Genomic DNA, 27,645 nt, shown 5'->3' on the forward strand with positions numbered 1-27,645 from the left:
AAAATTTTATTTACAAAAATTGAACAAATATTGCATTTATTTATTTCAATAAACAGGAGAGCTTCTCTAGTGAAGCACAGACATTACTTTCTCTTCAGTCTCTAAACTTCACATGTGACAATTGGAACCTATCATAGTTGTCAAAAGAGTTCATTTGAGGAAGATTTTAGCATCCACACCACTAAGAAATTTAGCATCATGGCACATCACAAGGCAAAACCAGTGCTAGAGACTAAATCAACCATTGCTGGATGCAACCAACAACTAAAAGAAGGGTAGGGAAAGAAGGGTTGAGATAAATGTGGCATCAGTCCACTCCTATCGGATGGTGACATGGGGGACAATAGCTCAATGCCACATTAATGGACACTGTCCGTAGCTTCAAGTAGCTTCCACATATCACTCAAACAGGGATAAGGTTTCCCCTTTAAAATCTCCGCCACATGTATTCATGAATATATTTACATAAGGATGCCTTCTTACATTTTGACTTTCAACAGAAAACAGGTGACAAAGGTTAGAAGCCGGAATTTCAAACAAGAAAGGGTTTATATATTAATGCAATACATGTTGCATTTGATCTATTTGGTTGTTTGGAACTATAACAGAATGGATGAAACTTTATTTTAGTAAAAGTACAGTGGAAAAATTATTTTTTACGCCCAAACATAAAAGAACTGAGTGATATTATCACAAAATTTCACTGAATTTGATATTGAGTTAAAAATAACTGCAATTACCGTGCAAAAGTAAAATGAAAAAAATATCAACAACTGTAAGGAAATGTTACTTGTAGCCCCCTTTTAATTTCCGCCATAAAAATATCAAAAAGTAGTTCATATTCATTAAATTTATCTGACAAAAAAATTTAAAACCAAGATTTGCCATTGTTTTGTAAAGTAATGGCAATGCCAAATCATGAGAAAAAAATACCTTGAAGGTACATCTCTTCTCCGTCTCCAAATGGATCCCCACACTTTGTACATCGAGCACAGGTAGGATGGAAATGATGATTGTCTCCAGCCTAGTCATTGAGAAATGAAGAAGAAAAAAGGGAAACTGTGATTTAATATTTCATTTCATCAACCTGTCAAATTTTAACAGACTTAAACATCTTAAAGACATTAAGAATAGTGTTGGCCAAGAAAAATGTTGCTTGAATAAATTACTTTTGAAGATCAATTGGCACAAGTTATCAGGCAAGACTTAAAAAATCAAGGATCAATCAGTTTAAATATTTAAAATAGTTATGCCACATTTGAGATGCATATCCAAGTCTAAATTATCAATTTAATTTGAATTCAGCTTCACTATGTATTTAACTCAAAGCTAAAAGTTACCAAAGGGTTATCTCTTTTTTGCATGGTTTTTATATGGAGTTTTTCAAAACTATATTAATAATTTATACATGTTGTTCATAAAAGTAAGAAGACCATGACCAGTCCAGTCCATCTAGAGCCCAAGCTATATATTCACATATGTACATCAACCCACCTAAAATTATTCACACACATGTATTACTGCTCATGAAATGAACCAAGAAACATAAAATGGCTATTGCCATTAGCTACGTCTTCCCTTGAATCTACTAATTTGACAGTAAACAGAAAACCCAAAGATTGGCAGTATTATCAGCCAGCATTCAACACTAAGAAAGCCCATGAATACATTGTTTGCAAGACCTATTGAAAGTGTCAGCAGCCCAAACATTATTACTAAAATTATTTCACCATATTCTACCACCACCACTGAGGAACAGCAAAGCAAAATCTATCATTCGATGAATGACGGTTACCCCTCTGAAAATTCACATTGATGTTATTTCTTATGTAAGGTTCAAAGTTGCACTAGAAAATTTATTCATCAAAATATATGATTTTCAGCAACAGGAAAATGAAAATTCAAATAAAAACAAATTGATGTTCAAAAACAGTAGAAAAGTAGAAGCTTTTTGAAGTGGAAAAAAATTAATTTGCATTTTTTTCTTTCAAATTAGCATAATTAATCAAATAATTACTCTTTTCCCACCCACAGAGAAATATTAGTCACCCAATTGTAAGTGCATTTATTTTTTTAGTAAAAAATAAAAGTACAACCAAAGATGCCTTCAGACTTGAAGACTTTACTTATTATCAAAAACTTCATGGATATCCCACTCACCTGGAGAACTTTCCCAGATATGTATCGACTGCAGTATGCACACTTCACTCCAAACTGCTTTTGGTAGTCCTTCTCGCAGTATGGTATACCGTCCCTGAAAATGCCGAAATTAATTATGTAATTATCTAATTCCACAAATTAACTCAAGGAAACCTCAGGAAACAGGCTTTCAAAGAGCACATTAATGTGCTTAGGTAAACGTGACTCTGGAAAAGTCCTGAAGAACTTGAGAACTAAATATACAATTTGCCAGAGGAATCCACCATTTCACTGGTTAAAAATACAGACTGTAAAATTTAATTTAAACCAAAGAAATGCTAGTCAAGTTATCAATCAATCAATATAAACTTTATCAAATATTCCATTAAAATAGCAATAGAAGTGTACATTTGGAACAAAATTCACAGTGGGAATGATATTATGATGTCATTAACTTATTTTATGTCAACCCTTGCCTCCAAGATTACCATTCAACCAACACAGTAACTTTTCCCAACCCTTGAAAAATAAAAAAAATAAATAAGTTTTCTAGCTAAAGTAATCAGGTTCCACGCTATTTCTTATGCCATTGCATAATTGACCCAAGGGCACTGAAATATTACACTTAGAGCTCCCAATGGTTAATCAATTACTTACTTTTTCAATAAAACAACATTAAACTCTACTCAAGTTTACAAGCACAGAGTTCGAAGGATACTTACTTTCCCATATACTCTCCATGAAGAACAGCATCACACGTTTTGCACTTGAAGCACCAAATGTGCCACTGACGATCAAGAGCTATCAGGGCTTGTCCTTCCTTCAACTCCTCCTTGCATCCAGCACATTCTGCAGCACATAAGAAACCAAAGAGACACCAATCAACTTCACACCTACCACTGATAACCAATCACCCACTTCTCAAATCACGGAGTCCACTCAAACATTATTACTACCATGCACACAAGTTTGACGAGGAGAAACGGATAAACACTAGGAGGAACGAACACCGAGAAGGAGTCAGAATTAGAGTAACTTAAGGGTAATCCCCAGTATTTATACCCTCAACGCATTCGGGCATCACCAAAAGCAAGATGGACAGAGAGGTAATCCAGCCAGCAGGGCCCACCAAGTCGCTCTGTGGTCGAAATATGGAGGACTGAACAGACCAATCTGGTCCTAGGATTTTCAGGAACGCCTCTCATTCCAATCCAACTGCTTTGATACAAGTGATGAGAGATCATCCGTGCACAGGAGCAAAAGGAAAGGTGAAAGCAATCATGGCCACCTTCTCAAGGAGCACTGTGGGAAATATGGGTGATTCAAGACAATGGCCTTTTTTTGGGGGGATAACAGTGGAGGTGGGATGGGAAGGTGTGAACAGGAAGACAATGGGTGAAAGTTTGTGGGATGGCCCAGGAGAAAGGAAAGATAGATTATCAGATGCAAAGAAGTAAGTGAAAGGCAAGTGAAAATGAAGGTACTAACTGAGGGGAACACTAATTTTAATGAGCTCTCCTATTAGGGAAGTCATTTAATGAGCAAGTTTAATGAAGTCATTTAAAGAACATTCATTCTAATTAGAGGATCACACATCTCCATGGCCATCTCATTTCCATGAGGAAAAATCTTTCTGCTATGAGAACAACTACTTTTATTTTTGCGATTTACTTTAAACTGATGCAAACTATTATGGCAACAGAATATATTATGAATTGGCAGCATGGAATAATCTTTAAGGTAACTTAGTTAAAAATACACATTATGGCCATATATCTTGTATATATTACTTTCAGTGAATCATAGCAACACACAGAAAAAAATTGAGTCAACACTTGGTCAAGCATGAATTATGGCAACCTGTTTTAAGAAGTAGCCTTATGACACAGGTGTATTTACTGTGAATAAACATTTAATGACAAATTGTTCCCATGTCTGACAACACTTTGGTTTCTCTTAAAGCATTTCCTCATACACACACAGTTAACATCAACAGTTTGACAACATATTAGCAACCATATAACACTATTCCTGCCCCTTACCGATACTAATCTGATGTTCAAAACATTGAAAGTGATGATGAATGTACATGATCACAATTGAGTTAGTTATCCATCTACATAATTGACACCATCCTGTGGACTTACCAGGAGTAGATCCTGTAGGACTCACTTGTGAGGATTGAGAGTCTAGGACTGGGATCTGCACGCATTTTTGACACAGCACCTCTTTGCCAGTGTACGTCACTCGCTCACCCGTTGGGAATGGTTGCCTACCAGACGAAGAATGTTAAATGTTGTTTATTAACAAAACTTAAAAAACCCTACATATTACCTCCCTCTGGACCTAGTAGCAACATTCATGAAAATTTTGCCGGGGCAAGTACTCAATAACATGTCATACAATGGTGTAACATCTCCTAGTCTGGATTTTTCACTTGTTATACACCAAAGCTCATTAAAGTTAACAGATTATACAACCTTGAAATAACACATACAAAATATAAAAAAATAAAACCTTCTGAGTAATAATAGCAATATATCTCATGTCAAAAGCAAAACCAATTCAGATTCAACACAGTTAGGGGAACATACTTTATCCATAGCACAGTTTACATGCCCGTAAAGTTATTAAAACTATGTGATAGGGAAATTAAGTACCAGTCAGTTAGAAAAAAAGGAAATAATAATAAAAGCAAAGCCCATGCTTGTTGAAAAGTGCAACTCTTCAATTAATGAGTTTTTAATTGAAAATTAATAATTTAAACAGTATATATGTATGTATGTAGATGGATTTGAAATGGTTAGATATACATACTTTTTTAAAATTTCACTCCTTCATATGACAAGACACCAATTTACATTTAGCAGTACTGTAGCTTTACTTTACTCTATTTAGCTGTACTTACAAGGTGCTATAAACTGTAAATACTTATGCATTAATAAATAATTATTATTATTGTTACTTAAAGGGGAGAATAATTTCACCTTCTTAAACTACCATTAGACCAAGAGTTCACCAGCTTAAAAATAAATGCATATTTTAAAGGTCGTGAAGAAAGTATGGGAATATGAGACTCATAGAAAGAGACTCCTGGTTCATTGAAATTAGCAATTTGCCTGTCAACTTACCGGCACCTCGCACAAGTGAAACATTTTTGATGATAAGTGTTCCCTAGGGCAGACACAACTTCTCCCTCAACATATTCACAGCACACAGCACACTTAGTTCCAAACTGTTTCTGGTAATCTGTTGTGCAGTAATAGGCACCATCCTTACAGAAAAATCCACCTTGGGCCAAAGAACCCTTGCAAACTGAAACCATGGAAAAGAGAGCAATTAGTAAATATAATGCTGATAAATAAACATAATAGCATAATGACAGCACTGAACGTCCATCAATGCAAAGTTCACATTATTTTGATGGCAAAAAGGTGTAGATCAACATGCTCAGTCACTTCCATTGAAACTGGTGTTATGTTAATTTTAAGTGGAAAAAAAGAGTGAGAATCAAAACCATGTGATATTTTCCTTAATTTCCATTTGGTTGTACAGCTATTACAAAGGATTTAATTAAATATTTTGGATTTTTAAAGGTCAAGTGATGGATCAAAACAGAGGCTTGCTGAACAAGTAGTAAAAAAAAAAAGAGATTATGGGAATCTTCTAGGGGAAACAACTACTATGTGACTCACCACAGTGTGATATGAATGGAAGCAATTTGCTACCTGGCTTTGATTTCAACCAGTGATAGCAACCTGAGGCACATGAGTCTGAGGTACCTTGAGAACTCATTATTGGTAACTTACAATGGAAAACAGCATTTGAAAATATACAACAAATATTTTTACATCACCACAAATTCCTTGGAACTAAAGAATACATACAGTATATTCACAGTAGACCAAAGATTAACTATCTTTCAGTTAACTATATTTTAGAATAGCTATCTGCCAGTCTCACAGCCAGCCTCTCTAAGTAGTCACAGACTCTATTTTCTCCAACCTAATTATTTTTTCCCTCCGTCGAGTTTTTGCACTTCCTGATGACTCTGCCAAGGAATGCCGCTGGCTAATCCTCAGTTATTTCCCTGACTAATGATTATGATGAACAACATAGCATTCTAAGGTCTGGCTTCAGTCTCAGGACCACAGTGCTACGTGCATTAACATGTTTCCCTGTGGCATACCATTACTTGTAGCATTTCACATCTTGTCCTTCCAAAAACAAACTCCATAAAAACTCCAAACAAAACTCCATATGCAAAGAAGATGCCTCTTTATTTCAATTGGTAGAACACCTGGCACAAATTTAGGAGACCCAGGTCAAAATTCCAGTGAAGAAAAATGATTTTTCTGCAGAGGAATTTCTGTACATTAAGTGAACTTTCGGGGGACCATGTTAAATCATGCCACTGGCTACTTCATGGCTGATTCCTTGAATAATTTCCATATCTCTTCTAATTAACCTTATCTATTCTTCTTCCCCTCTTCAAACACACTCTTCAACTGAATAAGCTAAAAAAACTGCAGAGACAGCATCACACAAAAATCAAGGTTAAAATTGCAAATAAAAATGACATTCATTTTCCATGGCTGGATTTTTGACGCATTTTTCACGACTGGATCATTTATCTTATTTGAGTATCCCTTTATCGTTTTCAACACTTTAAAATGGAAATAATAAAACTGTACTTGAAAATGGAAAGTAATAATAAACTATGACAAAAATACAATGATGCAATTTGCAAAAAATAGTTTAAGACCATGAAATTAAGATTTCAAAAATTGAAATGTCTTACCTTTGCACTTAAAACAGCTAATATGAAAGTACTTGTCTTGAACCCTCAGCACTTCCCCTGAGCACTTCTTTTTGCATAGTTGGCAGTATGTTTTCCCTGAAATCAAAAGAGGAAAAAATGAAGAACATAAAACTCATGACATAAAAATTCTCTTCTAACACTCTATGCCCATCGGAAAATAAACAAAAACTTGTTAACAAAAACTTTAAACAGAAAAAAATCTATGCATTACTCAAAAAAAAGTTCTCAAGAATGGAGCACAGTTATTGAAGCATAATGCATTCCTCATTTAACCCATTCTAACCTCTTCTAACAGCATTCGGAAAAATAAATGTCATAGCCATTCCTTCATTGTACCACATCAGTAAATAATTCCCCCAAAATTAAAAAAAAAGTTCTCATGCCTGCAAAATGACTATTGCAAGCAATTCTTTGTAGTAACATCAAGTTATTAAACATCAATCATAACAGTCATCAAAAAAAGACTATCATACAGCTGTCTACATCATACAAAAGCTACAGCAGCAAGCCAGAGATAATTTTATGAATACACATTACACCTTAAAAGCAACTGCCTGCTCAAATTTGCTTTTAAGAAAAAAACATAAGGCTTGCTTAATTGAGTCACATACATAAACGCTTTTGCTGGAGTGAACTTTTATTCTCATGGGCAATGGGAAGAGTATACCAAGAAATGGTGAGGCAATCATCATATCCGTAGAGAGAAAGGCAACCCATGATAATAAATACTCGTCATACACAGCAAAAGGTTTAAGCCTAAAACATACAATACTTGAATTTGATAATAGCGACGCCTTTCTAATAAATACAAAGAGATGAACCACTTGATTGTGCAGGCAAAATCCACATGAAAAGCATATTTTAAGGCCTGGTTACATATTCCATGAACTTCAGCGAGTTGATGCGGCATTTTCATTCAAATTCATCGTGAAATTAAAAAAAATCCACGAAATTGTATTAAGTATCACATATAGGATATTAATTTATAAATATTCACCAATAATTATTCAAAGGGCACCATACATACTTTTCTTATCGCAAAGTGCACTATAAAGAATATCCTGGTCTCATTCAATATTCCAATATGACCTAGGAGAAATTTTATGTGACCAGGCCTTAAGATAGAAAAATGAGTTAGGTAATTTGCCAAAACAACTTGATAAAACGGCAAAAAGGCACATTTTGTGTATGCTGACCATGGGCGGAGTTCAAGGCTTTCTGTAAACTGTCAGCTCATCCAGTATGTTTTCAGGAATTCAGGGAATCGTAAAGAGGATGTAATTATATCTAACTTAATATTTTTTTTAGGATTTCAATTTCCCTCTACTGGATAAATTATTATTCTTGACATGAACATTTAAAGTTGCAATATAAATGTTTCATGAAAACAAATCTAACTGAAACTATCTCCCCTCTGTAACTCCGCTCATGATGAATTCATCTTTCACTGATAATGAATGATATCTCTTCCGATGTATTCCATCAACTTTAAGCACTAATCTGCCATGCCAAAAATACATCATAAAATAAAAATTTTATGGAAAGGATTTCAGGAACTCCAAGCATAGATGGACATTACAGTAAGAATGGCAGACTGGTGAACGAGGTACATTTGTCATGTTATCACGGAACATTGATGCTGATCTCTTCAAATCCCAACTTGTTCTCCGTCAATAGTTGGGCTCACACTTGCATTAGGAGACATGTTAATAGGGAAAAAGAGTTTTCAAATTATACTCATGAATACCACTGGCTTACACAATTTAAACGCTGACAATTAGATATCAAACAAGGACATAACCCTTTATCAATACATATGCGATAGAGAAATATTTGAAGTAAAGCCAATGGTAACAATCTGAACATGTTATCGGAAAATTTTCTTGCAAGGGTAAATATTCAAATACAGTGGTGTTGCAGGCAATGGAATAAAACAGTGATTTTTGATACAAAAGCTAGTTAAAACAAGCTAGCATTAAATTATTTAATTTGCTAAATTATGTAAATGAGCCTCTTTTCTTCAAATCCATTCTAATGACAAGGCCTGTTAAACATATTTCTTCTGACTCTCATTTCGATTTTTAGGGTTGTAGCATTATTGATAGGGCTCCTGATACACCACTGTATCCATGTGAAGATGAAAAAATACACACCTTTGGAATCAAAAGCAGTTTAAATCGTAATCAGATTATAGTCACATGACCTCATCTAAATCTTTAGTGGAAACTAAATACGTTCTGTCTATCATAAGGCAAGAAGTTAAGCACAAAATGTATGCTAGTCCCTCAAATTTCCATCTTGTTTTTGCCCTAGATTACAAATACATTATCTTCAGGAAGTTGAATGGTTTTAACATCCATGTAGCTCTTCTGAAGTTCCTAAGAAACCCTTCAAATTGTAATATTTATTGATCACTTGAAAAGGAATAATCGACCAGGAGCAAATTTGAGGACTTCCAAGATTTTTCAGGATCCCTATTAGTACACATTAAACATTCTTTTACAGCCTTCAAAAATCAGGGCAAATATGATATCAGCTCCCAAAATTCTAACACAATTAAATGATAATTTTCAATATTAAAAATATTGCTCAAACCCTTTTTTTCAAATTCATTATAAAAAATAGCCACCCTACAAAATTTGAACCAGTGACAAGAACGATGACAACTGCATACCAACAACTTTTGAATGTCATAATCACTATGATTTAAATCATCAAACCTTATACATCCTTCCATCAAGGAACTAAAAGTTACTTTGAGGGTCAAATTATGACCCAGCAAAAACATGTCGAAAACACCCATCTATAGTTCCTCAACTAAGCTGCAAAGCAAAGTGGTCTCTTAAGATTTAACCTGCCATCTTCATCATCACCATGACATTTATTACCCACGTGGGAGAACCAGAATAGCCAGACTGTCTGAAGATATATGTACTCAGCCAGCCCAATCAAACCATAACCATAAATATTCATCACAGTGATGACGACTAAGATTCCATTCGAGCATTATCCATGTTTACACCATTTAGCACAGATATGTATACTAATTAGTGCATCTTTGCCTAGTTTAACCACAAAAGTGGTTGTACTCACGTCTAGCTTAGCGTTTAGACTCTAATAACCGCCTCGGAGTCCGATAAACGGATGAATTTCAATGGAATCGTACACAATTTTTATAATTGATAGTTCGATAAAGTCTGAAAAATTATGTCCCGCACACTTCCCCTATTTTCATCCCATGCCTACTTTCTGAGTAATTGGTGGAGAAACATCTAGTAAGAAGTTCTAAACCCTTTCCCGGGTATAGGCGTGGAAAATTGGCGTCACTGGCTGCTCCGATTAAAATCCAATGGGGCGCAAAACGGCAATCCCCTTCCCACAAGTTTCAAGGAAATAGGATACTCTTATGGCATCAAGAACTTTCTGTGCGGTGCTCAATGCGAGCGAATTTTTATGTTTTTAATTCTGTAACAGAAGAAGGTATTTTTCGCATAAAATAAATTTCAAAACCAACATCGAATTGTGTAATCAGGCCACGGCCAAATTTGCATAAGTGCCAGGTATAATTGCGATGATATTTCGATAGATCGTACGAGAACCAAAAATACTGAACTAATTAACCCCAAATCCCATAATATTTTCCTTTCTAATAGGCACTTCTAACTGCGTCGAGGTGCAAATATATTCCGAACGCGCATTTCAACCCACACGTGGTAGAGAAATATTTGGCGGGAAGAGGCCCATAGGGAGTTTTCCGCGGCTTGCGGAGCCATTGTGTGGAACGAAGAAAATCAGGTTAGCTCCTCGGCGGGATTCACAATTACCCATCGTTCCGCGCGGCGTATTATTGCGCAATGCATTGTTGGGCGATCATTGAAGGAAGAGGAGATGAGAAACACGTACGAGAGAGAGAGCAAAGCTCATTCGCGATCAGAAGTGGATAAAAATACAACGTAGAAGTTAACTTTAATCGCTGTTTATTAGCGGTAAACCGACATCCACTTCCATACAGGAAATACGCGCGTAGTGACGCCACAGCCAGTGTTGTGTGGCAGTGGTGGGCATTGCATAAGCGCACCGAGCACTCGTAATAGCAGTCGACGAGTTCAGAGCAGGCCAGAGAGGATAAGGTCGCTCGTCTGCGACACGCTGGAGACATCACCAACGCCATTCAAGTCCGTTCTGCACGACGCGACGCTCAGCAGTGTTACGCATCTCAAATGAAAGGAAAAGAAAGGGCAATAACGCTACTACGAAACCACAAGTCACTTTCGTAGTTCAAACTAATGTCATCCACAAGATTATATATAGCTATTAAAAAGCGGATTATCAGACGCGTGATATCTCCAATATGCCCTACTTAATGGGGAAGCGTTACTATCGTTCGACTGGTCTTTTTTCCTGACGTAATTCTTATTTTAAACTCGAGTTTTTACCTCAAAATTTCTGGTTGTACTGAGAAAACCCTTGCAACATTTGACTATACCTCATATTTGATTCTTTCTATTTCTCAAATGTAATTTTTATTTTTCTCAAATGTATTTTTTAGTCTTATGTTACAGGATAATATTGACAATAGTCTACTCCCTGAACAATTAAATATGATAGCGTTAAATTTAAACAAGTAATAATAAATGGAAAGTTAAATACGACCAGTCGATTGTAAGTGATTCATCCTCCTATGAGTCCAGCCTGTTGTTCGAGAAAATTATATTAAGGGAATTATTATTGTCGTTGAAGTTCTTTCACGCACTTCATTCGTATTTTCAGTCCTGAGGGAGAGCAACAGTCTCTTAATCAACTAATTTCCATTGCAAATAATGAATTGTGGATTAATATGTTACTAATAGATGGTAATGTCTACCGTAGGTACTCCGACATCAAAGTCATTCCGTACCACCGCAAAAAAATATTTTCATCATATTGGACCTCTTTAACCTCCTCTATATCAAGTTAACCATTAAATGTTAATCACCTTTCTCGAAAACTATCGCTACTGACCACCCTAGAAAAACGTCTACACTGTCTTACTTACGAATATTTGACTACTACTCATGGACACATCCCTCCACAACTTCCAAAAAATTTAAATTAAACGTAAACACAATATAATGCTTGTATTAAAAACTCTATTAAATCAATTCAATCTCAGGATATTTTCGAGCCCAGACTACGCTAAGAATGTGACAGAAGGAACTAGAAAAATTATCGCCTCATGAATAAAATTTATTTAATTTTCCGAAAGCGTCATTAAGCCATTAAATGTACATAAGGCATTTGCAAATTTTCGAGAAGTTCTCATTTAGGGCTAAATCCGTTAATACAAGGACGAAACCTCGGTACAAGGAGTTTCGGTGGACTAATAAGAGACATTATTAAATCGGGAACTGGATCGACGGAAATTTCGAAACCCACGACTTATTCTCGTTCGATTGCGTCAATATGAGGATCGCGCCAATCAATGGCAAGAACGAGCGATCTGACCCTGAGATTTCCACGTCCGCGGATACAGAACGCGTGGGACTAATGGAGAGGAAAGGTCGTGGGAGGACTGGGGTCGACGCTCGGCCGGTCTTTCACACGTCAACCATCAGAAGCGAATGGTCCAAATTGCTCTTAACTCCAAAATTTCATAAAGGAGAAATCATTCGCTTTGAACAGAAATTCGATCGACACCAAAAATATTCCCGCTGTGGAATTTCCGCACAAAAAGTGCAACTGCGGGTGACTACGGTAACGCACGCAGCAAGCTAATTCGCTGTCGTTTCCATACGTAACACAGCCGAGTTTAAACGCTCTTTGTACACTACCAAAAAATAATAAATTCAAATTTTCAAAAATGTTTTCCTTAAAAAAAAAAAACATTCAATCGCAACTTCTATTGGGTTTCAGGCGTAAAACTCAAAAATGTCCGTAATTTCACTTCTATACTTACGATATGACCGATAAAAAAATACCGAGAATATAGATGGCGTTTTTTAAATTATTGTTGATTAAAATTTGAAATTTTATTTCCATGCAATCAAATACTCAAAGAGCAGGAGAAGAGCCAGGATTTTAATAAAGTCCATTTATACGGATTTCATTAGCTAACTTTTTTACAATTCAAATGATAACACAAGGGTTTTAACTCTACCCTCGGCTTTTGGTTACTGCGCAACCAATTGATTACTATGATCGAGGTGAGTGCGTCCCATTTAACCTTGATTTCTGCAGCCTCTTTGTTGCATTTTGTCCCATTTAACCTTGATTTATGCAGCCTCTTTGTTGCATTTTGTCCCATTTAACCTTGATTTCTGCAGCCTCTTTGTTGCATTTTGTCCGATTTAACCTTGATTTTTGCTGCCTCTTTGGTCACATTGTTATCGGTTTTCAAAAATGTCCGAAGCGCGACGATACGGTGATAGCAATCCATTCATTATTCCCGACATTTAACTTATTACAATTAGAATAGCGAGAAATTGCATTGAAAGATAAAGAATTTAATAGACCACGTCATTATGAATATAAATTTCGATGAAAACACCTAATTATAGCTTATTACTCCATGAAATTCGGATCGCTCTGCCCATCAGCGACGCTAGTGGCGAGTTTTGCAAACACATTTAAACGAGCGGTGGGTGATAATATATTAGGACACCAACTGGAGAATCCTCCGTAGTATTATTCTTGACTCCGTTAACGTACGCTGATATATAGCTAGTGCGCAGTCGATTCCTTGAGCAATAGAGCCAAGAGTTAACACTCTTTATTACTCACTATCAAAAAATATCAAATTTTCCAACATATTTTCCTTGATAACAACCATAAAATAAATCTGCAAATTCTCATTAGTTTTTGGCTTAAAACTCAAAAATACCCGCTTTATCGGCGCTTTACCTTCGATATTGCCGAAAAATACCGAAAATTATAGATCGCGTTTGTTTTATCGCTGTTTATTACTATTTATGCCATTACTTCGAGTTATGAACAATAAAAATAAAATTTATTCACCAAGAACAAGTATCACGCGACACGGTCCAACCCTTCCTAGATCACATAGACCTGCTTCTGGAGGATAACGTCGGGAAATTACAAAAAAACAGAACACAAATTACCGGTCAGTGACTCCGGACTTTTCCCAACCAGAAGGGAGCCTAGGAGTCGAGGATGGCAAAGCAAGACAAACGGATCCCAACGCGAAGACCTCCTCCCACGCCCAATAAACGAAAATTCCTCGAGCTTCCAACGTGACCTCCAGTCCATATATCATTCCCAGCGGGCATTACACAATCGGCAAGAGGCGTCCCACACTCCAATGCGCCGTGAGTCACCCTCAGGGAGGAGTGGCAATTTAAGAAAATAAGCAGGAGGCTGAGTGAGTGTGGTGATATTTAAACGGATGGTCAGGATGCTTGAGACACACGAGCGTACTCGGAGAAGGGCCGGAATACAGATAAAGAGGATGCATGACTCGACCGGTCTTAATTCTTAGCGTATTATTATTGTTGTTATTATTATTATTAAGTATTCTACCAAATAAGGTAGGTTTGCCTGGAAAATTAAGGAAGTATTATGGCAATCTACCCTCCCTTCATGGAATTCCCTCTTATAATTTATTTATAACGTAAGCAATAAAATAAATCTTTTACTTCATAGCCACACGGTGGCTATGGAATTTTCTCGGAATTTCCTCCAGGGTGAGGTTCTACAACCCCGAAAATATCAAACGATTCGTGATTTGAAATGTTGGTAAACCTTACCCGGAATATTTTGTAAACGAAAACAATCACCTATCAGGGTATATACAGTAGAATTTTCAACATTTCCTTGTAGCTGAAATATGAAAAGTTAAATTTAGCGTTTCGTCAAACGTGAAATTCTCACATTTGTGGCACCGGAAGATGTTAACTGACAATGACGTTTACATGTTAGCATTCTGTTAGATGTGAAATTTACAAAATTGATACAGAGTAAGATATTGACATAAGTTCACTGAGTATTTCCTGTATATTTGAAAATAATGATTTACGTTTTGAACAAGTAGTGCACTACTGAAAACAAAAATTGGACCGGATGATAATTCCTATTAGGGCAAGATGCTGCTATACACAAAGAACTTATGTTTGGAACGTTCACCCACAAAACAAAAGGATCCCACTATCAAAAAAATCAATGAAAAATTCGAAGACACCCAAATAAAAAAATCCTCGCGTTGCTCGGTAGCCTATGGAAAGGAACCAACCCCATAACTTAATCGCAACGCATAAAATTCATAAACTTGTGGCTTACTCCGCGGTGGGCTCTACCCCATCTACGGATGGAGCACTGGTCAATGGTGAATGTTAATCATGATGAGATTAACGACGAACTACTTAAAAATATCGCCACGATAATCAAGTAAACATATCTATCTAATTTAATGTTTCCTATAAATTTGAACTCTCTACTTCAAAAGGGCAATGATATAAATTCGTAAGCTAGAGTACGTAGATGCTACCGTTCCACACGAGACTTCCGCTTTTTGAGTAATTGGCTCTTCCAGTTGCAAAATCGTCCAACAGCGCAATGCCGTAGGATTTTTCGGTGATTTAAATTAGCCAGCTTCGCGTTATATCGCACGCCCTCTTGAAATATGGCCAATAGATCCATTACTCGTAAGTTCGCAAAGGCACACCAATGAAACGCAGAAGAGGGGGCAGAGAGAGCGCGGGTGCAATCACGCTATATGCATACGCGAAGAGACACGCGATGCCAATCGATTTGCGGGTCGAAGATGAACCGATTCGGGCGAATTGCCGCGGGGAAGGAGTGCGCCCTTAAAAAAAGCTGAAGACTCATACGCCCAACTTTCGTCCCACTAGAGTGTGAAAACTACAGGGTGGACGTTAAGTCTACCCCTGATTGTAAAAAAATTATTACAGAATAACCGTTTGACACAATAACTTTTTTCTGGGGCTATATCAAGGACAGAGTCACCACACCAGCTGATGACGTCGACGAAATGAAGGCTAAGATACAAGCTGCAGAGAGTACTGCGACAGAACACGTTACAAAACACCTGGCGGGAATGGGGATACCGCTTCGACATTCTTCGAGCTACCAAAAAGGGGACAAGCTGAAGTTACCTTACGCAATTAGTCTTTAAAAAAAACTTGTAAACTGACCTATGTAAAGGCACCAAATTTAAATTATTATGTGAAACGGTTATTCTGTAATAAATTTTTATAATCAGGGCAAGCGTTCACGCTCACCCTGTATTTCAAAAATGATATTTTAGCAGAGTACCTAATTAAATTATACGAATAATGTAACAACCCTCTTTGAATTACAAGAAATTCGATTACAATGTGTTATTTAGATATAATGTTGATGCTCGATTTTAAGTTTTTCATCCAAATACATTAAAAAAAAGTTATAATTCACACCAACCCTCGCCTGAAGAATAAATTAATAAAATCTCAAGCAAAACCTAAAACCTGATAAAATACCAATTGATTCAAGACGTAATAACAAGCTAAAATAGATAATTTTATGGACTTCCACGACTTGCCTCATGTATTTGATAGTAACAGCCAGCATATGCAACGTTGTTCAGATCTAATAGTTTTCTTAGAAGCAAGTTAACAATATACTTTAATTATACAACAATAAACAACAGAGATACTTTAATTGTACTTTCAGTGAAAATTAGAAATAGATCTTTAAGGAAATTTTTTTATAGATTTATTAGGTACGTTAAAATTGAGGTTGATTGACTGTTTTGTTGCCACTAAAATAATCAAAACCGCTAAGGCATCATTGGAATTTATAATAATATATCCCTATATCGTGGTTCCACACAGTTACACTGGAAATCTTAAAAATGTATACGATTTTGCGTTTGGGCCCACATTACGGGGTCAAAAAGTCAAAATTGCCAAATTTGTTTTACACTCGGCAAAACATATAACCTTTCGCGATGTGCTCGCCAAATTTCACCAAAGTCGCACACCTATAAGAGCCTAAAATTAGAAATGAAATAATAGAACACGATGAACGGGACAGTGTTTGCAGTGCTTGAATACAAAATTACGAGAGACAACTCAGACGGAGCAAATGAAGCGGACCTTCATTTAGTAGCCCAGCATATTTAAAAACAATCGATGTTATGGTGGTTAACGTCGGAGAGGCTCGCTGCCAGGCCAAGTCTCACCCAGACCGGTGCTAATACCGTCCAACCCAAGGAGACACTCAGGACGCAGAGAAAAAATTGATGGGGAAGGCAAGGCAAAAGTGCCCTGCTTTGAATGTCATCACCGCTATGACAGAACTGCCTTGTCTTAGGAGTATAAATATATGAAGGAGCTCTCAAGGTAGCTACACAGTAACCTGAAGTTGAGGCAACAATGAAAGATTAACTTAAGTATTATTATCGGGAAGAGGAAGAGTTAGCAGGCACATGGTTTCAAGTAACTTAAACACGGATTTTATTGAAGTCCCAATTCTTCTCCTTCTACAAGGGCATTGCATTAGAATTTAAACTTAAAATATAAAAAACATAAAAACAAACTTTATCATCGTTATCAGCCCATCAAATCAAACCCATCACGAGAACCCGAATTTTGCCATTTCAATCTTGGCCCCATGCTCAGTCAGCAGACGACTATCACTCTCAAGTACAAAAATTTAACATCCTATACCGTAATGAGGTAAAATTGTCAAATTTCAAGAATAGGCCAATTTTGACAAAGATCAACTCGATAAATCATGAATATTTCTACATAATAGCGTGTTTAATGTGAGACCATATCCAAAATTTCACAGGAATATGTCACAGTACGTGAGGTGGTAATTAGGGTGTTAGTCACCCATTCTAGGGGACCATACTCACTCACTTGTTTAATATTTAGGCATATCTAAAACTTTTAAGGTACCTGAAGCAGATCGGAGTCAACATTTTCGTTTGTCTCAAGTACAAAAATTTAACATCCTATACCGTAATGAGGTAAAATTGTCAAAATTCAAGTATAGGCCAATTTTGGCAAAGATCAACTCGATAAATCATGAATATTTCTACATAATAGCGTAAGTTTTGAAAGAGGAATTCGTCGCATTAAAAAAATATTCTGGAGCGGAGTTACTCTTAAAGTATCCGGGACATGAAAATGTACCTAAAATTAACTCAGAAAAATCCAAGGCCCGCACTTAGATTCCAGATGTGACAGTTTACTCTACGCGATTCCTCCCACGCTGCGGACTATTTGAGTTATTGCGATAAGCTTCGACTCCATCCTCTTGGCCCCTTTCTTATTTCACAAATCGTGTAGCTCCACTAACTGCGATAAAGGCCATAACCCTGGGAAGCAAAAGCGACGAAAAGAAAACTAGGATGTGGCAGAAGCGAAAGGACGAATCTCCCACGGCAATTTCGCCCAAGATTATTCGACTAACGGTCCTCACACGGCGAGACAATGAAGCACTCAACTGCAGTCGTTTTCACTCCCGAAATGTTTATGAAAGATGAACGGATAAGAGAGATAAAGAGATTTCGACAAGGAACGAGAGTAAAATGTGGCCTACATACGTATAGAAAACGAGAGTTGCCTCCGCTGGAGAAAATTGACGATGAAATAAAATCAGAAAGACGCATTGAATCTCCACGGTTGCTACTTTGATTTTTTTTTATTTTATCACATTAAACAAGTTACCATACTCAAAAAGTTAGCATATTTATATAAACAGAAGACTTTTGAAGGTTTTTTTTCATTAAAAAACTTTTAGATGTCTTCTGATGGCACTGCTCGTCTCACCCCTACACTTTGACCCCGCACCTTCGGGTAGGACATTACATATTACACAACCTTTTACACCCTTTTTCGTTCCACGGTTACCAGTGTGTAACGTGTGAAAATAACAAAAACGGGTATCAATAAAAAAATTTTGTGAGTCTAACGCCGTTTTTAGCATGCTTTAATTTTATCATAACGAGATATTCACACGAAGTTTCGCCTGATAATTACGATATAAATATCCATTTTTTGATGTCATATGCTCTCCGAGAGCATCGCCTTTTCCTTCCAAAAACAAACAGGAAAGCTGCATATAGAGGTGTAGGCGAACACAGAAACCTCAAAAACGCACAAGCACTCGTTAAAAATATATATACCATACTGGCGATTTGCGTTACTTGAAAAATAAGTATGCTACGACGTACAATTAAGGTGCATTCGTTCTAAAACACTTATTAAAAATATTAGTATCAAAAATTTTCACGAAATCTAACATTCTTCTCGTTGGTAACAGTCTAATAGTCAAACGAAGGCAGTAATTCAAGAAAGGTACGAAAACGGTCACACCAAAAAAAGAAATGAGGATGAAAAGAGTTTTGGCAAAAATTTAATTGAACATAAAGAAAGAATATCTTCATGTAAATGGGGGTAATATCTTAAATACCCAAGGAATAAAAACCTAGGAATAATGATGGAGGTTAATGGTTTTAGTAACATATATGACGTAAAATATAAAATTTAAAATTTTAGGAATAACATAAACCGGTGCGATAAGAAATTATTAATCACATAATTTTCTTCAACTTCCCGTACCTGCCGCAATTTTTTGGAAAAGTATTTTATGCTATGTTACGTGTTTCAATACGGAAAACTCGGTTCCATTTTGATCTGTAAGATGAGATTATATCTCCAGAAACTTCGAAACTCTCAGAAGAAAATATTTTTGGAAATTCCCGAGTAGATTCCAATAAATAAATTCCTAAAAAATATATATTCTGCCACTTTACCTTAAACAGCTTGGCCGTAACCGCCGTAACCGAAAAAGTTTAGCTCCGACTGACATCTTGCGGTGAAAAATATGACGGACTACCCGAATCCCAAACCCGATTCACACGACTGAGAAAACCAGAGCGACGACCGCAAACTGGGAACCAGTCGATGGGAGATAAAAATTCAAAATTAAAAAAAATATGACAAACAAGCATATTCCTTCGTCAAGACTTTCCCGTTCAGTAACGATGAAGAAATGAAAAAAAAATATTTTCTTTCCAATGACGACAATCATGAGAGCGTCGGGGATGAAATTATGACAAACCAAAGAAAAAGACAGAAAAAATAAAAAATGCTGAATCTCAATAATATAAATTGTCACGCTCCTGAAAAAAGCAATTGACATACCGTGCGAAACATCCACAGAGAAAAAATCATTCGCCTTGAGAAAAAAATCAATCACCGCGGCCAGTCCCGGTATACTTTGAACAATTGACATATTTGAGCGTATTATTTTTCCGATGACGAGAATTATGAGAGCATTAGGGATGAAGTTAAACAAACTTAAGAAAAATAAGGAAAAAATAAAAAAGCATGTTAAATCACATAAATATTCACTGTCTAGCTCCAGGATAATCCAATTTAAGTATTTGAGCGTATTTTTACATTTATTTCAACGTAGAGTTTGATTGCTGTGGGATGGTGTACTAACATGTTCCGTCTATTTCAAAAGAGTTCGAAAAAAACTGTTTTCATACTTTTCTCTATCGTATCTTTATCATTTTAACACGTATCTCACAGGGAATTTTCTCTGGGGGGGGTACTAGGGTCTGACAGACAAACGATCTTCTCATACTTGAGATTAAAAACATAATACTACAATTAATGTACGAACTATTCTCTTTATTTCAACATGAAAGTTATTAATATGAAATTAAATGATTGAGGCTCCGTAATACACAAAATAAAACGAACGTAATGATAACCGCAATAAAAATTTTGTCTATTTTAAGCGCCATACCCCCCGAGCCACCCAAATCCTCCGATGGCCTCTTATATCCTCGAATTCTACGTAAAAAGATACCCAATTGAAACGCACCGTACCTCGGGCTCTCCGTAGCAAGTTGAAAAGCTCGCGAGACATGCCATCCACAAGACACATCTACGCGGAGGAATTCCCAAAAGCAATTACGCCTCACATCTGCAAAAAACTGATTGGTATACATAATGGCTAGAAGGGAACCCTCAGTTGGCTTTGAATGCCCTGAGGGGAGTCTTCGCGTCGGCAAGGCGCAGCATGGCAAGATTAGTAAATATGTATATGGATGACTTCCTTTCTGCCCAACGACCCCGAACCACGATAGTTTCCGCACCATTTTTAAAATCCTTCCGCAGCGTGTAAACATTCGAAGCCTATATTTATAGGACCACACAAAAATGTTGGAAATGCACGCCTTCGACAGGTCAAAGCTGTTCCCACTCCTTTTTGAGATGCATGATCGTGAAAAATCTCGGTTTTTTATCGAATCCAAACCTTTCCAGCAATAATTCGAGCACTATAACTCGCATTCCATAGGTATCAAAGCCAGTCAACCGAATACTTTTCACAAACACTTAAGATTTACGATTAGGGTTATTAGATAGGCGACTCAATTTAAGGGCTCAAGGAAGCAAGGGTTCCTCGTTGAACCACTCATTACGCACAAGGCATTGAGAAAATTTTCAAAATATAGTAGAAAAAAATCACAAGATAAATAAATAAAAAGTACAATGATCATGAGTTAGCCAATCCCAAACATGATAAAATTTTATTATTAAAAAAACGTAGTGCGATTTTCTTTAAATATAATGAACATAGCCATACTATTGCTGTCATAGACTAAAAACCAGAAAATTCTCTAGGATTTATTATGACCCATTTGAGATAATTATAGCTGTATTTATGAGCATCAGCAGTAAACATTTCTTGCATAGAGTCGAGACATGACTATAAATGACATGTCATAACGGCAAAAGGGGTCATTTTTGTTACGATAGTGAATTTTTATTTTATTTTTAATTAACCATAAACTTAGCTTCTTTATAGTAATTGCTAATATGTAATTTTATGCTAATATAGTTTCACGTTAATTAATTAATGGAAATGATAATTAATAATAATAATTATCTAATAATTATTATCATTATTTATGAAATATACTTTAGGTAAATAATTCCATGGGAATGGGATTTTTTTAATTCCATCGAAAACAAGATCATAATTTGGAAATTGGATTTTTTTAATACAAGGAATTTAGATTCCAATTCGAATAAATTTGAATTCGACCAACCACTAAATAAAGTTATCTAACTTTCCATAAACTTCTAAGAGGGGACACAAGTAGTTTATTTATCCCCGTAACAGCAAGGGCGAAAGAGTTCCTTTCGTTTTCCATCCAGAGCTCTGATGGCTGGCGCCTCCTCTGCCGCGATCAGCCGGACGGAAATACTTCCCCGACTCGAGAGCTAGCACGCATTTGGCGATCGTAAATATTTCTCCTTCGCGCCCAAAGACGATTCCGACTTGAGGAATGCGACGCAGGCCTCTCTTTTCTTTCGAAGTAGGTATTCGTCCGCGAGCAGGAAGAAGCTGCAGCCCTGCTTGAGATAACGAGACGAGAACAGCACTGGTGAAGAGGTGCAGGATTAAAAAAAAAGAGCCTTGGAACAGATACGGAGATGCTCGGATCGCATCATCGTTTTGAACCCTCCATCACTCACGTGACAAATACACCAACATACACCCATCGCCCTACGCCTGGTTTTCAATGCACGCGATATATCTCTACCGGCGAAATGCTACCGACGGAAAACCCCGAAAACAGTGACTGCAGTAACTCATCTTAACATCTTTGCCATCATTAACTTGAACTTCAAATTGGCTACGGTGTATAATAACGGGCTTTACATAGTGTTGGTAGCTGTACACGGGGAGGATAATGGATGCTAATGGAAAGTTAGCAAACATATTTTTATAGCAGGTCGAATTCAAATATAATCGAATTGGAATTTTAATTCCATGTATTAAAAATAATTATGACACTTTCTTCGACTGGATAAAAAAATCCTCATTAAATATTTACCTCAAGTATACTACATAAATAATGATAACTAGACGGAACATTTAAAGTGCCTTAGTTTTAACTTAACCATATCATTTTTAAATTTTCAGCCGAGTTACACTCAATATTAGAATGCACCTCATATTTCCTTAGATGCAAACTTATCTATATTCGAGATACAGATAAATGCTGGAAAGGGTCCACTCAATGTACCCTGAATATTTCAAAACAATATCGTTAAGTTTTAAACTTGCGACACGTCAAGAAAAAGTACGAAATGCGACTGTATGAGAGGGCGAGATACATCCCCTTGGTGAAATTTCTGTTTACGTAGCAATGATAGCTTAGTAACCACATAAATGACAAACTTTATCAGCACTGAATACTCGATATATTGCATAACTCTTCAATTATCCATAGCCGCGTGTAGAAGATTTTCCAAAAAAAACATTATTTTTTTAATATTCCACCTTTGACTAAATATTCGTACATCTACGTAACACACAGAGCTATAAGAAGACCACATGCTACTGGAACAACACTCTATCTGCCTGCTTATTTAATAAATATTTTATCACACATACAAATTTCTTACTGGTGAAAAAATTTTATTAGGACCCTATTACCCAGCAACTTTAGATTTGTGCTCATTTAAGAGCCCGGGTAAATTAATGGAAAAATGAAATATTATTTCAAAGAATTACGCTGACTTCCATTTAAATACATACGAGCAATCCGACGCGAGCTGCTAAACCTACAGCCTTTCAACGCGGCACTTTTAAGTGCCAGCAGGATTAGATACGACCGTACTTGGATCACAATTTCAAAGGATCAAAAGCCGCCGCCAGGAAATCGACCGCGCCGAGCAATAAATTCGAGTAGCTTAGAAGTGAAAACTGCGAGGGTGAAAGTAAAGAACGAGGCAATGCGGGTTTGAAATTGCAAAAAGGCACAACTATTCAAGGTCCTTGACGTGCAATAAGCCAGTTTCCGAGACCACTCTGAACGATATTATCGGCCCAACCTAATATACAGCAGGTGAAAGTGCCACGCCATTAGTGACCAATAGAGCGAAATGACTTTAGATATCTCATTAAACCTACGCAAAGGGTTTTGTATACTGGGCATAAAATTCAAAAGGAGTAATGGAGAGGCAGTTCTAGAGCCTTCTGATAAGATTCTCCAATTACCGCTACCGCATCCTCTTTCTATTGGCCCCCCGAGTTCGCCTCGTCTTCTTTTGTTGATCGTTCACCACACTCCGGGGGTTCGTGTCGAAAGTCGAGAAGACGACATCTCGAGACCCTGACACAAGCGCCTTGCTCTCACACCGTCAGCACCGATATAAAAATTATTGATTTTTCCGCACCACTGCACGATGATTTTACTCCAGAGTCTACGCGGTTATGGAGACTGGATATTACCCGGAATAACGGTATGAAGAACGCAGATGCTAAGTATCACGAATGGCTATGCATAACTCTACTTGTTAATCAATTTGTTGTCTCGGGCGTGACTTCATGGAATCGACTTAACAAATGCAACGTAAAAAATTTATTTTATACACAACATTTAAAAAATTACAGCTCATAAAAATTTAAATATTACATATAAGTTAATATTATATAACTAATTTGGAATTACAAATGTTTTATTTCATTTCACTTGTTAATCAATATTATTTTATTTTTGATTTTCCATTTCAACAAGAGTTTCGCCAGGAGGATCAATGGAAGATGGAAAATCACCATTCACTCCGCGTAGACCTGAGAAGCAGCATTACTTTCTTTTTAACAAAACTGTCAAACTTCACTCGAGGCAATAATTACCAAAATCGCCTTTTTTCGTTTATTGATTGAGCATTACAACACACCAGCGATTTGAACATTTCCGTATAATATTTAACAATAACTCAAATGAACCGAATGAGCTAATATCGAAAAAGTTCGTAACAATACGATTCTAAACTCCAAGACAAAATCCACACCTTACAAAAAATGCGCTTCCAACTCAAATTTACAAAATACCGTAAGCAGGGTACAATATATGAAGCTCGTAGAAAGATATTCTAACCGACATCTACTTTATTGAGCCTTTAAAATATTGAATACAATCAACTGAGATTGATGACACACACCAAATAAAACTATTTAACATCTCAGAAATATAAACGTTCATTACTCATTTTTCTATTCGTCAACTTTAACTTCGATAAAATTAACGAATTCAGAAGTTGCAACCAACTGAACAAATTTTCACCATACTAGGTAGGTTTCTTCCACCAAGAAAACACAACCCAAATCTCATTTACTAATACTTCTGGCAGCATATTGACATTCACAAGGCGCGTCAGGTACACACTAGGATATGGGGGCGTGAAAACGAAATGAAACCGGAATGAAAGACGGCCTACATCCCAGGAGCCATACGGGGAATCGATTCGCACAGATCAAACCCAGATACGCGGAGATCAAGGATGATGCAGTTCTTCACGCCGAATAGCAAGACAACGTAGCGACCTCCGTGCGCCACCTATGGGCGAGCTGTGCTTGTCCCATGGCGCTTTGCGGCACCCTATTCGGAAATTGGTGGGCTGAGAAAAAACTCGCGCGAAGCGTTACAAAGGCTCCGTCGAAAGCAGAAGGGGGAACGCGAACATCAGAGGCGCGATCACGGCGGAGATCAATTAACCACCGACGATACAGTTTACACAATCGATCAGTATCATCCCCATAAGCAATACTCATCGTGAATGATTTGAAACACCACTAGTAATCACTCTATACATCAGAGTAGGCGGTGTTTACGATTACTACTACGAACTCAAAAAAAACAACTCCCATTTATAATCATCAATAATAATAGTAATACGGAATTTAATCGAATTTTATACCCCTTACGATAGCACATCAATTATCATTTTCCTTGACAAGAAAAAGATATGTCCTTAATCATAATTTTCCTGCACTGGTCCGATCACTAAAAGCGATAATCGGAATGGAGTGATGTTATTTTGACTCACAGATACGCGGTTGAAATGTGTAATTACTACATTTAACTTCTCTATTGAGATTGATAGAAATAAAAATAAAAATCATTTATTTTCTCATACATATAATTTTCAAATATTAAAAACTTGCAGAACAGAAAAAACCGACTCTGCCACAATTGCAAGATGAATAGTTATCAATGACTATGTAATGCAATTATTAGCATAATTTTGTACACATTTGAAGCGCTATATGCTGCACCAATCTTAATATTCCACATGTACAATAGTTATAAACCAAAAAATTTTAGAAAAATTATGCATTAAAGAGAAACATAAAAGTTAACTTTGGTTCGACCGTAAACGATTTATAGGAGGAGGAAATAGGATTTTTACAATCCCCGATGTATTAAACAGAAATTCGAGACTTAATCCTAGAAAACATGATTGGATTACAATCTTCCCATGACAGCCCACTCCTAGGGCTTAGGACACAGGAGCTCCGCTGCATTAAAAATCTCAAGAATGGATTGATGGATTAACCCCTCTAATAGAGACTAAAAGCCAATCAATTTTCTCATGACACGGAAAATGGTGAGATAACACCCAGTTACCCTTCTCCCATCAGACAACAACTACTTAAGCAATTTTTGGTGACAAGGGTCCATTAAATGTTGAATTTTCACTACGTACACATATTAAAGACACTTGAGATCGACGTGAAAAAAGGAAGAAAATGAATAAATCAGCTTATCTCTCCTCCATTGAAATGCTATTGATTGAAACAGGAGGTCAAAAGTGAGGGGAGTTTCCTTTGAAACTCAAACCAAGAAAAATTATTTCAAAAATTACACTTGAAGATGCTTCCAATAAAAAATGTGCACAAAAACCCTTGAACATCCAATAATTGCATTATCAATATTTAAGGTTATCTCTCCTAAAGCTAGATCGATAAATGGTAAATTATAGGCCTAGAGCAATTATTTCCGAAGCACCCTCGAATAGATTCGATCAAGGTACACTACAGTAATTATCCTTCCTTTCGTGAGGGAATATTGGGAGGAGGCACCGGAAAGAGTAAAAACATTTTTTTGACTGACACATACTTCCTGTTCCTGATAGACTGGGAATAATATGACACGCAACGGGAAAGGAAGTTGATGGTAAGTCACGTAAAAAAATAATAGCGCACCCCAATCCAAGTTATGTAACTAGAAAAGTATAAAAATTTCTGTAAAGGCAGGCCTTAAGTGTCGACAGAATAATTTTACCCGTGAACTTTATCTCTAAAAGCTTGCATAATCTTTTATGCTTACATTATCCTACAGAAACTCAAGCCTACTAAAATAATTATCTAGTAAGCAGGTCAAACTTGAAGTTGGATAGATTTGGGAGGGCTGGCAGTTTTGATATTTTAGCCAAGTTTTAAGCGAGAAATAAGTCACCAAAAAAATACAAAAATACGACTCGTCGAAGGGAGGTATGAACTGAAAGACATAATGAAGTTGTGCATAAACTGTATGAAAATTCATTCATTCAATACTTCTCTTTCGTGACCATGAATTTTACCCCACATACCATAGCCCGTAAAAGTTTTACACAACTATTTCCACTCGATTCACATAGTATGCATTTTAAAAACACTTGACATCGACGAACGAAAACAATGAAATTATATAATGAAAATGATTATATCACCTTTAATAAAATTTTGTTGATTGAAACAATAGGATAACAGTGAGAGAGAGTTTTAAAAGAGAAAACCACGAAAAATAATTTCAAATACTTACTTGAAGATAATTCCAATAAAAAAAATTACAACCCTCAACCATCCAATACTAATATTCGAAAGAT

At 36.5% G+C, this 27,645-nt stretch overlaps 1 protein-coding gene across 14 annotated transcripts in view; it reads right to left on the reverse strand.

The window, feature by feature from the left end:
* The window catches only part of LOC124153970 (actin-binding LIM protein 3-like), a 248,334-nt gene that overhangs the window by 34,666 nt on the left and 186,023 nt on the right, over positions 1-27,645 (reverse strand). For 13 of the 14 annotated variants that reach the window (XR_006863801.1, XM_046527416.1, XM_046527415.1 and 10 more), the window contains 6 exons: positions 6,941-7,036; positions 5,271-5,454; positions 4,287-4,411; positions 2,862-2,988; positions 2,161-2,254; positions 934-1,024 (listed from right to left, as the gene is read on the reverse strand). Coding sequence is in view for 13 of the 14 variants with exons in the window: in XM_046527416.1 (XP_046383372.1) it covers positions 934-1,024; positions 2,161-2,254; positions 2,862-2,988; positions 4,287-4,411; positions 5,271-5,454; positions 6,941-7,036 (717 nt within the window). In the remaining variant the exon portion in view is untranslated. Of the gene's footprint in view, positions 1-933; positions 1,025-2,160; positions 2,255-2,861; positions 2,989-4,286; positions 4,412-5,270; positions 5,455-6,940; positions 7,037-8,540; positions 8,650-27,645 lie in introns of those variants that run through there. The other variant, XM_046527414.1, reaches the window with a different exon arrangement.

This window comes from Ischnura elegans, chromosome 2, assembly GCF_921293095.1.
Source record: "Ischnura elegans chromosome 2, ioIscEleg1.1, whole genome shotgun sequence".
NCBI lineage: Eukaryota > Metazoa > Arthropoda > Insecta > Odonata > Coenagrionidae > Ischnura > Ischnura elegans.